The sequence below is a fragment of the Octopus sinensis genome, linkage group LG18 (genome assembly GCF_006345805.1).
Source record: "Octopus sinensis linkage group LG18, ASM634580v1, whole genome shotgun sequence".
Classification (NCBI taxonomy): domain Eukaryota; kingdom Metazoa; phylum Mollusca; class Cephalopoda; order Octopoda; family Octopodidae; genus Octopus; species Octopus sinensis.
The window spans coordinates 22,882,788-22,900,429 of NC_043014.1; the positions used below are offsets into that span (position 1 = coordinate 22,882,788).

Consider the following 17,642-nt stretch of genomic DNA (forward strand, 5'->3'; position numbering starts at 1 on the left):
CTTGACCGACTCACAACCATATCTATGGTGTATCGTACATGATGGATGTTGTGCTGCTGACCAAGACTTTCTGGCACTAACACAATTTTATCTGGCTTTGCCTTGACCTTAATTGTCAAGGTACTACTGAGAAATGGAATATCAAATAGTTAGTCCTTCATCAAAAGAAAAAGACAAACATAGGGAAAGAGAGGGAGGGAGAGAGAGAGAGAGATAGTGTGTGTGATGCAGAAAAAATTATAATTAATTAAAAATGTAAAACAAAAAAGTTGTGGAAGGGAAAAGATGTAATTTGAAGAAAAGTATTGAAAAACCAGGGGAGCTGCCATTTATTTAGGGGAGTTAGGAAGGGAGAAGAGGCAAGTGGATAGATGCATGCAACAAAGTATTTGTGTGTACAGAAAGGGGGAATTGTGTAGGCATGTGTGTTGATAGAGTGTATGAATGTATACGGACATGTGTAAATGTGTAGGTTTTGTGGTATTGGTTAGTGGTAAGTGGGTGAATGTCAGTATGTGTGTGAATGCATGTACGTAAAGCAATGTGCATGTGTGTGTGTGAGTGTCTATGAGACTAAAGGGATTGAGAGTGAAGGGACATAGTTAAGTAGTTAGGGTATTCAGCTTATTATCATAAGGTCATGAGTTCTATTCATGGTGGTACGTCGTGTCCTTGAACAAGATACTTTATTTCACATTACTCCAGTCCACTCAGGTGGCAAAAGTGAGGGCCAGCTTTGTCACATTCTGTATCAAACTGAATCTCCCTGAAAACTATTTTAAGGGTATATGTGTCTGTGGAGTACTCATGCCACTTGTACACCACTTTCGTGAACAAGTTGCTCTGTTGATTGGATCAACTGGAAACATTGTCATAAGTAACAGAGTGCCAGTTAAAGGGATTGAGGTACAGCACCTGTTATGGAGTTATTTGTGTACATGCATGGGTTTAAAGAAAAGCAAGTAGGAATTGGAAAAGTAAGTCTTTCAAGTGTGTAACTGTGAAGTAAAGAAATGGAAAAATTTTCAGAAGCTGGAAATGAGATAAAAATCCTAAAAAGATGCTTCATATTCTAAAATTCTAAAGATTCGACAATGAGAATAAAAGTCCACGAAAATGGTAAAAGTTCAAGAAAATGGACAGAAGTTCAAGAAGAAGGTGAAACAGCATAGATGTAAGAACATAGCAAAGTGGTTCACACTTGCTACTGAGATAATAGATGGAAGAAGGGGAAGAAAAAAAACCAAAGTGGTAATTTTTTAGAAACAAGGCATAGGTGTGGCTATGTGACAAGAAGCTTGCTTCCTAACCACATGGTTCCAGGTTCAGTCTTACTGCATGCATCTTGGGCAAGTGTCTTCTACTATGGCCTCAGTAGGGGTGGGGGAACAGGATCGGTAAACAAATGGTAGGAATTTAAACTTAAAGGTGTATAAGGTTTTAGAAAGAAGCTTCAGTGTTAGAATTCAAGCTAAAGACAGAGAAATATTGGATGGAGTGGTTGGTGAAGTAGAAGTGTTATGTGACATACATACGTATATATATTATGTTCTGTTATTGGTGAAATCAACAAGACAAAAAATGTACTGAATTCAGTACTACCAACTTCTAGCTCTGAAATTTTTGTTAAATATAAGCATCTGGACAAGTTTCTATTACTGAACTGGAAAACACCTATCTCTCCTGATTAAGCATACAGTCTCACAGATTCTAGCCTTTTCCCACTAAATTAAGTACACCAACCATATCAATTCTGTCCAATGGGACTCAACCATATTTCCTTTTTTCTTTTTTTTCATTTTACTTTTTCGTTTACTTTTTTCTTATCAGTCTTTTACACTCTACAATTGAGCCTGAACAACTGCCTAGAAATATACACATGCTATACAAGTTTGTCTGACCATTGTATCTTCACTGGAATGAAACTAATTGTAGTTCACATTTGAATCCTCAGTGTGTATGTGTTTACATTTAATGCACAATATCTGGATTTAATTAATCTGGTGACACTCACAAGAAAGCTCCTTTAAATGCACAACCCTATAATAGTGGTAATGGATGATGAAGATTCTGTGTATCAGAAGTATTCCATATTAATAAAATTAATAAAACTAAATCAGTTAATCAACACGATGAACTAATTAAAAGACACCAACATTTTAAATACAAATCTTTTCAACTCTATAAACATACGTAACATTATATTTATCATTATATTATAACCGTCCAACCCATGCTAGCATGGAAAGCGGACGTTAAACGATGATGATGATGATTATGACTATACTTAATAAATTATAACCCAGTTTTAATACTCAGAAAATATTTAATATATTTTAATAAGCATATCATTATAACTTAATGAAAATCTTCCATGCCTCAACCCACTACTACTTAACTTTACTAATTTAATAATTATATTTTAATTTAAGCACTACTATTTTTCAAAAACTTCCTAGTTTTCAAATAAAATTCTTATATTTGCTGAAGATTATACCCACAGTCTATAATACACTAAATATTTTTTCCATATCAATAAATTTACTATCCTATATTCATAGCACCACTCTCTATATATATACCTCCTTAACTTTGAAAGGTTTTCTGCTTATACCTTGGTATTTACACCTTAAGAATATATATTAATAACTATCTTTAATATAGTTGGCAAATTTAATATAGTAAAAAATATCTCTAACATATGAAGGTAAACAAATTACAGAATATGGGTATGCCTGGCAAAACCGTGATGTTTAAACTATATGTGGATTGATCAAAACCATATTCTAAAAATTCAGCTTGTTGGAGTATTCTAAGAGGTACTACAGTTGTCAAGAACTCAGCTGTTTGTTAAACACGTTTGAAATCTGATGATTACTCTATGTATGAAAGCACTAATTTAACTTTGTGAGCATTACAAAATATGCTTTTTAATGTTAAAAATGCCATAATAAAAAACATGAAAACCCAACTATATTTTAACTTTATTCAACTGATATATTATTCTATACACATTCACACAAGTTTGAAGGAATATATATATATATTATATATATATATATAATATATATATATATATATATATATATATATATATATTTAAGTGGACAAATGAATTATCTTATTACGGATAATTCGAAAGATAACCGATACCTGAGTAGCAAAATTCACAACAGAAAGGGCACGGTTGAAGTTACGACCATAGGGCATAAAATCCGTGCCTTAGTGCGGAAATTTGAAGTTTTATATATTAAGTATAGGAAAGAATGGAGCTGAACGAAGATTTAACAAAATTCCTTTATTTTATTTTCGACATATGTTTCGAAGTCTGCAAAGTCCCTAATTCCGATTGAATAAGGAGTCCATTATGCAGCTTTCTTTTCAGGAAAATCCAGGAACTTAATTTTCCAACAAAATGCACAACAAGCTTTTCGACAACTGCTCACGAGGAGCCCATGAAATTAATGATAAAAATGTCTATTTATATGGGTTGACACCAGATTGGATGAAAGCAGAAGAGATTGTCCGTTGAGATAGTTCAAGGTCAGAATCAAGGTAGTAGAAGGAAGGTATAGGAAAATTAAAGAGTGTGAATGTATTCTGTATGACTGGTGTTTATATTTGATTTATTTTATGAATGAGTGCTAGAATGTATGAATGTGAAAAATTGCCTTAATGTATGTGTGTGTGCGTCTTTGAATGCGTGAAAGTGTGTTTTGAAGGCAGAGAGAGAGAGATAGCAAGAATTAACGGTCAAGAAACTGAAAAGACTGTGTCTGTGTGTTCGAATATGACAACTTAATAGGGAGAGGGCGTCCCCAATAGCAATGACAAGATACAATGTTGCTGTTGGGATTGGTAGTAGTTCTTGACAACTATGAGAAAGTCTTTTATACTAACAGGGATGAGATATCACCTTTCAAATTTTATTAGGAAATCCAGAGGTTATCTATATTAGACTGCGCATTCGAGTTTACTAGTCGGAATTTTGTTAAATCTTCGTTCAGCTCCATTTTTTCCTATACTTAATATATATATACACATACATATATATATTAATGACATTTAGGGACACCATATTTTGTTATGCAACCATGATGTACTACAAAATATATTAAAAGTTTTTATAAGTCAGTACTGTGTTCTACTGTGTTAGCAGTGCTGTTACATCACTTGCTAAGGTTATTTCTGCAGATTTTCTTTTTAAACTATAGCCACCATTGATTTTGTTATGACGTTTCATATCTGAGATGCCTGAAATAAACAACAGCAATGAAATCAAAGAAGAAAAATGAGTATATGACATATTTCAGAAGATTTTGCTCTTTCATCAGCACCCATCCAACCCATTAATTATCCATTAACTCATTGTTCAAATAGCTACTAAATATAGTGATGTAACAAAATATCTGCAAATCTTTCTCTAGTTTCACTTTCTTTTTCTCTCAAGTATTTTTACTTCTAGATTATTAACAATAAATATATGATTTTCACTCTATATCATACTATATATACCTTTCTCTTCAACCACCATAATCCACTGTTTACTTTTTAATATATTACTAAATCTCCCTCCTATCTCCTATAGTAAACCATTTTATTAATTTTATTACTTACTGTCTTCCATATATCAATACTTTAAAAGTTGACTCTCTCTGTATGTATTGTGTTGATGAATGAATGTAAGCATGAAATTCTTCGACCTGATGAGCAAATCTTTTTACCAATATTAATTTATAAGGCATGTAAAGTAATTTATTATTTATTATACATTTAAATATTTTGTTTTTCTATGATAAAGGCTGCCAAATAATCGTCGTTATATGGCTATCAACCCCTCTTTCTTTATATCTTGTGTGTGTGTGTGTGTCTGTGTGTGTGTGTATTGAGTTGATAAAAATAGCTTGTAGTGTTTTTCAATTGATGATATTTAATCACATGATCTTTTTTATCATGTGACACGAACATATGCCATATACATATTTTCTGAAAAAGGAGATCCCGATGCATTTTTTTATTTGAATTTTGTGTGGATTATTTACAATTTACTGTTCTTACAATGAAATTGAAAATGAAGGAAAATGAAATGCATTTTCGTCATTTAATGCTCTTTTACTTTGAGAAAGGTAAAAACACTGCACAAACAGCAAAGAAGGTATGTATTGTTTATGGAGATGGTGTTATAGCTGAAAATACCCATTTGTAAATGGTTCACTAGGTTTAGAACCAAAAATTTTGATCTAGAAGACTGTGAATGTTCCAGCAGGCCTACAGTTGTTGACAATGAACAAATCAAGACTTTGATAAAAAAAATAATCCATGTCACACAATGTGAGACATCACTGAGATTTTACATATATCTCATGTGAGCATTATAAAGCATTTAAAAATACTTGGTTACGTGGATCGCCATGATGTTTGGGGGCCTCATAACTTAATGGAAAAAAATTAACAGAGCGCATTTCCATCTGCAAGTTTCTGCTCAGATGGAGTGAAAAATTATCCATTTTTGAAAAAAATGATCATGTGTAATGAGAAATGGATTATTTACAACAATATAAAACAAAAAAGGTCCTGGGGAAAATGAGATGAACCACCTTCAATCTCTCCAAAAGCTGGTTTGTATCCGAAGAATGTGATGCTCTGTATGTGGTGGGATTGGAAGGGCATTGTGTATTATGAGCTACTTCCAAAAAATCAAACGTTAAATTCAGACTATTACTGAATTAGACCAATTAAAAGAAGCAGTTATTGAAAACTGTCACAAATTAGCCAACAGAAAGAGTGTCATCTTCCATCAGGACAACACTAGACTGCATGTTTCTTTGCAGACCAGGCAGAAATTGGTGCAGCTTGGATGGGATGTCCTACTCCACCCACCATACTCACCTGATCATGCACCTTTGGATTATCATTTATTCCGATCCTTGCAAAATTCTCTTAATGGGAAGAACTTCAATTCTTTAAAAAAGTGTAAAAACTACTTAGACCAGATCATGACCCAAAAGATGTCAAGTTCTGGGAGGATGAGATCATGAAGCTGCCTCAAAGATGGTGAAAGGTAATGGAACAAAATGGGAAATATGTGGTTGAGTAAAGGTATGCACAACTATCTAAATATTGTTAATGAATTTTACTTAAAAAATGCTACAAACAAGTGTTGTGATGACAGATATTTTCATTTGTGATATGTGAAGCAAGTGTTACGGGGAGGGGAGGGGGAGGGGGTTCTGGCTATACTCATTATATTGCAGATAATCACAACTTTGATGATGATGGTGGTGGTGGTGGTGGTGGTTGTCTTCAGCATAATACACACATATGTACAAATAAAACAGTGGCCCATAATGTGTTTGCAGTATCAGTACTCATTGCAATGTGTGGGCTACTTAACTGGACACTCGATAAGATCTGAGTTATTGATGTCAAAATCTGGAAGATACAGACCAGCACAGATAATTTTCACATTAAACTGATGTAGACCATTCTTACTTAAAATGGAAGCAACGAGGCAGAGGCTTTATATTGATTCAAACAGGATTTGAATGTCACATCATATCCCTTTGGCAACATCTTTTAACCACCAAAAGTGCATCTCTTGACCAAATGCATAGATGAGACAAATAACATCAGGAAACTTGGAAAGCAGCTCCTTGAACAACATTACTTTGTCTGATAACATGGAATACATGCTCAATGAAGTTGCATGACTCTACTTCAACATATCATCAGATGAAAGGATGTCTGCAAATCAGCAAAAGACCTAGCATGGATATATTAATAGAAAGCTCCAGGATGACAACAGCATTTATAATCAAAGCAGTCTATTGTGGACTAACAACTGGATGACTAATTCTGATCGAATATGTATATATTTTCAATCCAGGATCAGGGAATAGCAACCAAATTCCTAATACACACAAGGGACAAGGACACAAGGAAAATAACAAAATGTGATAACCAATGCAGACTTTATGAAGTCAGCACCAAAGATATCATCCACATTATATGCAGTTGTTCTAAAATGTTATTGTGTTATCTACCAATGAGACACATTATAGTAGCCAAGACACTATACAATGAAATCCATCACAAGGATAATCTTGAGGCCAGTGAGATAAGAACCCATAGCATGGAGAGACCATAGCCACTCGTATGAAAAAGTACTGGTGGAATATTATAACGAAAACTTCAATAAAATGCAAACATAATATATCAGACATAGTGATTTGAGAGAGAGAAGAAAAACCATGCACAGTAGGTCTAATCAGTTGCCCAGCAGATGTCAACATAAAGCTACAGAGCAATAAAAAAGAAAACACCTACACTTGGCTATTGAGAAATTTACAGCTACTCCATTTGGATTACAAGTTCAGATTGTATCCATAATTATTGGGGCCTTGGGATGTGTAACAAACTGCCTCAGCACGAATTTTGAGAAATTAGGGTTTTCAAGACCAGACAAAAGAAAGCTAATTAGATTACAGTTACAGGTTATCAAAGGATCTGTCAAAATATGAAAAACTTTTTAAAAGTTTAGTATTTAGCACATATGCACGTGTCCAAACATACAACTATAAGTATGAGTATACTTATAAAACAGAACACAAATCTGCATATGTACTGATTCCAAATAGTCATAGATATACATACATGCACAACAACCTGGTTGATGCTAATGAAGGAGCCTTAGATCTAGGTTAGAAACTGATTCTTTCTCCATTGGTAAGAAATCAAGAACCAAACCTAATAATTCACACACACACACAAAGAGACTTTATCAGGCCCTTCTTGGGGAGAGGGTTCACATCCACAATATATTTACTAGTATCTTTCAACTCAAGGTATGCAGTTCTGTTGTCCTTGAATTCTTTAACACTAGTAGCAGTCAGATTCCTCCACAGCTCCCTGATGCAAGATCTCTCAGATGTTAGTATGATATGACCAGCCCAAAGCATCTGGTTCAAAATTATCCTTTCCTCAACACTGGTGCTGCTGGGTGTCTCAAGTAAACATGGACACCCAAGAGGTGTCCATATTTAGCTTTTGGATGTATCCACATACATACGTACACACACTCACACACTTGTATCCATCCATCCGTCCGTCCATCCGTCTGTCCATCCATCCATCCATCCATCCATCCATCCATCCATCCATCCATCCACCCAAACATATTGGCTGTCAATTCAGCATCATTTTCACTCACTCCCTTTCTCTTTCCTTTTAAGATGTAGTGCCTCCCTGTCATGAACCCTATGATGATGAAAACATATATGTACTTGTATGGCAGCACCAAGATTCCAACATCCAAATGTGGAAACTACAATAGTGGTGGTACTTCATGCTGACAGATACACGTGGATACACTGATTGCAGCCACAAAATGTCCACAGTCTGTTTTTGGTGCCAAGAAATTTAAGTCTTGACTTGTACTGGAAAGAGAAAAAGATGGGGAAACAAATATATGTGCGGATCAAATGTAACAAATACTTGTATGATACAAGTGCTCCTCTCTAAGTATGTGAAGTTGTTAAACAAGCATCAAATAAGAGAAAAAATAATCAAGATCAACAACTACAAACAGTAGGTTTAAAGTAAGAGTACATGTATGTATTTTAGGAGTGGGGAGTAATAAAGTTCTTGTTATGCCACCTGACATTTTCCCACAGGATCTTAGAATTAATGCTGCTAGATATGTTGAAGTGCTGTAGACAGCTATTAAGCCCATGAAGTATGCATGTGGGAGGCTACATGTGTTTCAACAACTCATTACCATCTCACAAAGCCCATGTAGCTCAAGAATGGATGTCAAGCAATCTTTACAATTATGTAACACTAAACTTGTGACTCCCATAGTCTCCAGATTTAAATCTCATAGAATTCTATATTTGGAGTATTGTTGGAAGGAAGACTAATCAACATCCCTATAGTCTCAGGATTTCACTGAAGACCATCATAAGGGCTATTTAGTGCAAGTATGTCACTAATTCTGGCCTGCATTGAAAGAGTAATCACAGCTGAAGTTGGATTCATAGAATAATTTCATAGGAAAGCTTTTCAAGAATATATGCCTATATATTTTCTATTAAAAAGCATTTAATTTTTGAAAGGTCAGAGTTGTTTTGTTAAATTTCCAAATATGTTTCATATACCTCATGCACCTTGTACATGCATACATACCCATATACATTCATACATACCCATATACATTCATACATACCTTTGCAAAAGTCCTGTTACACTCGTTACAATGCTCTCAACAAATGACACAATGATAGTTTTGATGCAGTTAGACATGTTTTTATTGTTTAACATATAAATTTGTGTTTAAATATTACTATTGATCAATATGGCCACACTTGATGGCATACACATGCTCCTGGTGAGACCTCAAGGCCATGTACATGTTGTGGACAAAGTCCTTCCTCATGCTGGCCCACATGCAGTTGACAGAGGACTTCAGCTCATCGGCGTTGCTCTGGTGGACCTTGAAGGCCATACCTTGACATGTGCCCACACGGTGTAGTTGAGGGGATTGAGGTTGGGTGACTGTGGCAGCCAAAAGTCCTTTGACTAGAATTTCACGTTTTACCCCAACCACACTTGCATGGCCTTGACTGAGCGGGCTGAGGTACTGTCCTGCTGAAAGACACAGTCTGCCTTCTTCATGATCTTTCTCACCCAGGGCAGGACTTTTGGGGCCAACATGTCCCTGTAGTCAGCCACAGTGAGCCTGTAACTGGTTGTGAACCACATCGTTGGCATCTTCTCACTATTCGAAGCCACAACGTCAAGCATCATCATGAGGGCCAGGCACTTATTTTTGGGTACATCCTGGCCGAAGCTGACCACACGGTCATTCTGCATGTTGATGACTGGATTGATCAGGAAAGATTTGTATCAGAAAAAATGAGAATTCAGTTGCCATGACACTTCAAATCATTGAGAAGGCGTTGACAGTGCTCCCAACGTTGTTCTTGCATATGGTCGATGAGCAGAGACTTTTTCATGCATCTCAAGCTCTTGCCATTCTCCTCCTTGACGGTCCTGGACACTGTGGCCACTGAGATGATGTTCTTTGCAAGTGCAGACATTTTGAATTTCAGATCACTTTCAAAAGCCTTTCTCACAGCCAAACAGCTGACAACTTGAGGGCTACCTGATCGAGGTCAATCATTAAGGCCTTCCCTGGTTGAGCCTGTCCATGACTCTGTGGACAGTCATTCAGCAGACATTGAGCTACTTGATGATGTCAGACTTGTTGTGACCTGCACGCAGGAGAGCAGATTTCCTGATTCTTTTCGCTTCCATCCCACTACCCCTGCACACAATGGAAAAGATGTTTTAATGATATGTGTTGGGAAAGTTGAACTTTAAGTATATTTGATGGCACTTTTTCTATTACATACATTAACCTCTTGAAAGATCAAAACTGAGTGTAACTGGACTTTTGCAAAGCCCAGAATATATATGCATGCATACACATAGCAACTGTTCTCTGACTTATTGCAATATTATATCAAGCCTCATTTCTAAATATTAAACACACACACACACACACACACACACACACACACGACAGGCTTCTTTCAGTTTCCATCTACCAAATCCACTCTCAAGCTATAGTAGAAGACACTTGCACAAGGTGCCATGCAGTGGAACTGAACCTGCAACCATGTGGTTGAGAAGTAAGCTTCTTACCACACAGCCATGCATGCATATATATATATATTATAATATCAAGGGCTATTACTGTGTGTAAACAATAATGATTTCATGGTCACCATATATTACCATGTTCTCCAATCATCAGTACGAACATAACCAGGAAAAATATATATATAAACATCTGTACATACCGAACAAATACAATGCATTCAATACAGTATATACAAATGTTTACACTTATAAATCTAATTTAAAGGGATCTCTGCCTAGTTCATCTTGCCATGTGTATCTAATCAAAATAATAAGTGGTATACGACTAAACTTTTTTTTATTCAAAGAATTTCTCCCAGTTTTCATTCTCCTGATGTTGGTGCATGTGTATATTTATTGAAGGAGTTTGACTTTAGAGTCCCATTAAACCATGTGGCTTTTACGCACAGTAATAGCCCTTAATATTATAATGTATTTTATATATAAAGGAAAAAATTAGATACCTTGTGTTAATTTTTTTTCCTTAATTGGTTTACATGCTGGCTACTCAATAAAATCTTATATAGATCTTATCTTTATATTTTATATCTATATATATACACATACATACATATATATATTTATGTTTAATCAAAAATAACTTCCTTACCTAAGTTTTAACATCTCCTCCTTCGAAATAGTCACCTTGCACTGCAATACTCCAGTCCCACAATGAGCATGCTCTTGATTGAGCTGCAGCTCTGTTGAGCCATCTTTGGTCATGGAGATGAAAGGCTCTTCCATTGTGTCAACTGCTGCTTCATCTCAGGGTCATATCCATAGACCCAACTCTCATCACTGGTGCTGATCTTTAACATGAAGGATGGGTCATCAGATGCACGTTGACAGAGATCTTGACAGTCTTCAACACTATGTACTTTCTGCTCAGTGGTCAGCAGGTGGGGGACAAACTTGGCAGAGACATGCCACATGTTCAATTCAGATGTTAGGATTGCCTGCATGGATCCATTTGATAGACCAACAACATCAGCAATTTCGTTGATTGTTCTCTGACAATGCTTATGCACAAGCTGATGAATTTCCTCCACATTTCTGAGGATGACACTTGCGGCAGGTCTTCCAGATTGCTCATAATCTTCCAGGGACATTCTTCCACTTTTGAAGCACCCATGCCACTCAAAAGAAGCATTTGACTGAATGCCTCACTATAAGTTTGCCAAAGCATGCTCAATGTCTCTGTAGCAGACTTTCCAAGTTTAACACAAAATTTCATGTTGGCTTTGATCCAACTTCCTGTCCATGATGAAATCACAGACTACAGCATACACAAAAACACAAATTTCACGGCTTGCAAAGTAAACTCAGTGATGTCACTTGGCATACTGCCTCATGAAGATCACTGCCAGCAATCATGTGCTGTCATCTCTTGGCACACTACTGAAATAGTCCGGGAACTTTTTAATACCACCTCTGTCATATATATATATATATACATATATATGTATATATAAAAGGCAGGATGTGTGTGTGTACGTGAATGTAATTTATGCACATCCACAAATTAGCATGCATGTCGCTCAAATTTTAGGAGGACATTCGTCATGATCCTAGCTGTATTTTCATCAAATTATTTTACCCTGAAGCACCAGTGAATAGTGGTAAAAATAATTTTGAACCATAACTTCTAACAATTTTCAAGCCTGAGAAATACACCATCATTTACAAATAGTGATGGTGTAAAGTGAGAGAGAGAAATAACAGATTTTTAAAATTTCATCTTTTTAGTGAGTGATTGACAGACAAAAACAGACAGACAGGGGTTGTTATGTATGTATGTATGTGTGAATGGCTTCAGTCACACACAGATAAGAAAAAATTTGCCAATGTTCTGCGCCGTGAGGACCAAAGATTTGAGGTATTTCGTATTGCAAGACAGTGTGTGAGAGAGAATCGTGATGTGGTAGGAGAGAAATGTGTTCGCATGGATGATGGTTCACTTGCACTAAATGAGGATGCAAAGAGAGAGGTTTGGAGACGCCATTGTGAAAGGTTGCTGAATGAAGAAAATGAATGGGAGAAAGAGAGTCTGCCGAATGTCGACCCAACAGAGGAACCAGCTATCCAAGTTGACAGTACCTTGGTAGATAAGGCAATTAGAAGCATGAAGACAGGGAAAGCCCCAGGCCCATCAGGAATTACAGCAGAGATGCTCAAAATATCTGGCAGTGTCGGCTATAGCCTAGTCACCCATATAGTTAACCAGGTGATACACAAAGGAGGCATACCCAATGACTGGTGTAGCAACATAATAGTCAACTGCTACAAAGGTAAAGGTGATGCTTTAGATACAAATAATTACAGAGGTATCAATCTGTTGGATCAAGTAATGAAGGTTATGGAGAGGGTCATAGCCCAACTGATTAAGGAGATAGCCAGCTTGGATGAGATGCAGTTTGGTTTTGTGCCAGGGAAAAGCACCACTGATGCCATATTTCTGGTAAGACAGCTGCAGGAGAAATACCTAGCCAACGATAAGCCCCTGTACCTGGCTTTTGTTGACACGGAGAAAGCCTTTGACAGGGTCCCCTGATCCCTTATTTGGTGGTCAATGAGGAAACTAGGGATAGATGAATGGTTAGTAAGAGCTCTACAAGCCATGTACAGGGACGCTGTAAGTAAGGTGAGGGTTGGCAACAAGTACACTGAAGAATTCAGGGTAGAGATAGGGGGCCACCAAGGTTCAGTCCTCAGTCCCCTCCTATTTATCATAGTCCTCCAGGCAATAACAGAGGAATTCAAGACAGGATATCCCTGGGAGCTCCTCTATGCTGATGACCTTACTCTAATTGCTGAGTCACTATCAGAACTAGAGGAGAAGTTTTAAGTGTGGAAACAAGGATTAGAATCGAAGGGCCTTAGAGTCAACCTAGCTAAAACCAAAGTCCTAATAAGTAGGAAGGCAGGCAAACCACAAATCCCTTCAGGTAGATGGCCCTATTCGATCTGTAGTAGAGGCATAGGTAGAAACGCTATAAGATGTACCCAGTGTAAGCTATGGACACATAAGAGGTGCAGTATTATCAAAGGGAGGCTAACTTGGAAGATAGTTTTTGTATGTGGCAGATGCTCAGGAGCAATAAACACTGCAAATGTGCAGAGACCAATTTCCGCCACTGTCCAGGGAGAAAAACTAGTAGTTGATAGCTTCCATTACCTAGATGACCATGTCAGTAGCGGTGGAGGGTGCACTGAAAGTGTAGCTGCTAGAATAAGAATAGACTGGGCAAAGTTCAGAGAGTTCTTATCTCTACTGGTAACAAAGGGTCTCTCACTCAGAGTAAAAGGTAGACTGTATGACACTTGTGTACGAACAGCCATGCTACATTGCAGTGAAACATGGGCTGTGACTGCTGAGGACATGCACAAGCTCGCAAGGAATGAAGCCAGTATGATCCGATGTATATGTAATGTCAGTGTGCATACTTGACAGAGTGTAAGTACCTTGAGAGAAATTTTAAACCTAAGAAGCATTAGATGTGGTGTGCAAGAGAGATGACTGCACTGGTATGGTCATGTGGTGAGAATGGATGAGGATAGCTGTGTGAAAAAGTGCCATACCCTAGCGGTTGAGGGAACCTGTGGAAGAGGTAGACCCAGGAAGACCTGAGATGAAGTGGTGAAGCACGACCTTCAAACATTAGGCCTCACCAAGGAAATGACTAGCGACTGAGACTTTTGGAAATACGTTGTGCTTGAGAAGTCCTGGCAAGCCAAATGAGACCATAACCTGTGGCCAATGAAATGACACCATAACCTGTGGCCTATGCCAGGAGTGTAACCAGCCCACTTATGCCTACCTTTTCCTTCTTTGGTCACTAAACTTCGCTTGAGGCAAGTGAAATCAAAATCAAATTCGACAACTAGCATTCGTGCTAGTGGGGTGCAAAGAGCACCATCCGAGCATGATCGTTGCCAGAGCAGCCAACTGGCTCTGTGCCAGTGGCACGTAAAAGGGCACCATTCAAGTGGTATCATTACCAACGTTGCCTTACTGGCACCTGTGCCGGTGGCATGTGTAAAAAGATTCGAGCGAGGTCATTGCCAGTACCGCCTGACTGAACCCATGTCAGTGGTACGTAAAAAGCACCCACTACATTCTCAGAGTGGTTGGCATTAGGAAGGGCATCCAGCTGTAGAAACTCTGCCAGATCAAGATTGGTGCTTGGTGCGGCCGTCTGCTTCACCAGCCCTCAGTCAAGATCGTCCAACCTATGCTAGCATGGAGAGCGGATGTTAAAAGATGATGATGATGATGATGATATATATATATATATATATATATATATATATATACACACACAATATAAACAATATTCTCCGTTTCTTCACAACTAATTTCCAAATTAGCTGAATCCGTTGCTCAACTCATAGTGACATATAGCTGGTCGTGCGTGAACATGGGAGAGAGCAGAAGTTACGAGAGTAAAAATCCTAAGTGTTGACTGTAGACACACTCCTTCGCAAATGATCAGCTATTATTTTCTTAACAATGTTTCGAAACTGTTCATGTTTTCGAAAGGAGAGATCTGACTCTTACATCTCTGCAGGAGAAGGTATGCCTCTCTACTCCTCTTACAGAACTTACGTTCAGGTGCCAAATGTGCCTCAATTGATGGTATTACTCAGGCAGGAGGTGGTGGTGGGACAGGGGCAGGGGCAGGGGCAAGGGTGTACAAAATACATGTATGCAATAGGTGTATGTACGTATATGTTTGTGTGTGTGTGTGTGTTGCCCTTATATATATATATATACTTAGTTGTGATCTGAACATAACCGCTTCTCACACAGAAGATCGGGGGCCCTTTTGGGTATTTTATTTTCTTTGCTGGAAGGGTTCCCAACCCATGGGCAAAGGGGGTTACATGATGGGGGTGGTGTTTTCAAAAGGGCTGGCATATGCAACCTGATCACCTCTGCCAATCAAACTCCCAACCCATGCACTCCCATCACGACACTGATTCTGCAGAACTGGTTTGGGTATGAAAACCAACTTTAAAGTATAAATATAGACGTTTTTGAATTAGCAATGTTGTGGTCAGTTAAGTCCTATTTGGGGTGAAAAATCAATAAACTATTTCCTTATGGGGTTTTCAATTTAATCAGGATAAAAAAATTGATAAACCCATTCCTTATAGGATTTCCCACTAAAATTGGCTACACCACATTTTCAACCATAACTTTTACCAATTTTGATGTATTTCGTTCAAACTTGATGCCAGCATTACTTTGGACTCATGGGATCTTAAGTTCTTCAAAAACGAAAATAAAAAAAACAAAAAAACAATCGAGTGGAAAAAAATCGATAAACCGATTCCTTATGGGATTTCCCAATCAAATTGTCTGCAACTTACTTTCAACCAAAAGTTTACCAATTTCAATGGATTTCGCTCAAATTTGACGTTGATGCTACTTAGTTTGGTTTGAAATAAAGGCTATACTGCTAGTATGTAATAAATAACATTCAGATGAATATGGTACATAAGTTGAGGTACCAGAATTTAGTATGGTATTATCCATACAATTTCAAAATAAGGTGATTAAAAAATAATAAATAACATATATATATATATATATGCATATATGGGTACAGGACATCACCAACTGTGCAAATAACATGAAATACGTAAACAAATGAGTTAAAGAGAGAGAGAGAGAGAGAGAGAGAAAGAAAGAGGAGGAGAGAGAGAGACAGATACAAAACATTGAAGGAGGGAGGGGGAGAAAAAAGGAATTAGAGAAGGATGGAGAAAGAAAACAGTATAGAGTAGAGTCGCATCAAAAAGGTGAAGGTAAACTTACTTGAAAATGGATGCATCGCATGCAATTAAATAATAAATAATATACACACACATATATATATATATATATATATATATATATATACACACACAATATAAACAATATTCTCCGTTTCTTCACAACTAATTTCCAAATTAGCTGAATCCGTTGCTCAACTCATAGTGACATATAGCTGGTCGTGCGTGAACATGGGAGAGAGCAGAAGTTACGAGAGTAAAAATCCTAAGTGTTGACTGTAGACACACTCCTTCGCAAATGATCAGCTATTATTTTCTTAACAATGTTTCGAAACTGTTCATGTTTTCGAAAGGAGAGATCTGACTCTTACATCTCTGCAGGAGAAGGTATGCCTCTCTACTCCTCTTACAGAACTTACGTTCAGGTGCCAAATGTGCCTCAATTGATGGTATTACTCAGGCAGGAGGTGGTGGTGGGACAGGGGCAGGGGCAGGGGCAAGGGTGTACAAAATACATGTATGCAATAGGTGTATGTACGTATATGTTTGTGTGTGTGTGTGTTGCCCTTATATATATATATATACTTAGTTGTGATCTGAACATAACCGCTTCTCACACAGAAGATCGGGGGCCCTTTTGGGTATTTTATTTTCTTTGCTGGAAGGGTTCCCAACCCATGGGCAAAGGGGGTTACATGATGGGGGTGGTGTTTTCAAAAGGGCTGGCATATGCAACCTGATCACCTCTGCCAATCAAACTCCCAACCCATGCACTCCCATCACGACACTGATTCTGCAGAACTGGTTTGGGTATGAAAACCAACTTTAAAGTATAAATATAGACGTTTTTGAATTAGCAATGTTGTGGTCAGTTAAGTCCTATTTGGGGTGAAAAATCAATAAACTATTTCCTTATGGGGTTTTCAATTTAATCAGGATAAAAAAATTGATAAACCCATTCCTTATAGGATTTCCCACTAAAATTGGCTACACCACATTTTCAACCATAACTTTTACCAATTTTGATGTATTTCGTTCAAACTTGATGCCAGCATTACTTTGGACTCATGGGATCTTAAGTTCTTCAAAAACGAAAATAAAAAAAACAAAAAAACAATCGAGTGGAAAAAAATCGATAAACCGATTCCTTATGGGATTTCCCA

General features: G+C 37.3%; 1 protein-coding gene across 1 annotated transcript in view; it reads right to left on the reverse strand.

Annotated features, from left to right (window-relative positions):
• Positions 1-11,420: 11,420 nt before the first annotated feature.
• The window catches only part of LOC115221204, a 38,900-nt gene continuing 32,678 nt past the window's right edge, over positions 11,421-17,642 (reverse strand). The window contains exon 2 of the mRNA XM_029791365.1: positions 11,421-11,657. Within this exon, the coding sequence (XP_029647225.1) occupies positions 11,421-11,657 (237 nt within the window). The remainder of the gene's footprint in view (positions 11,658-17,642) is intronic.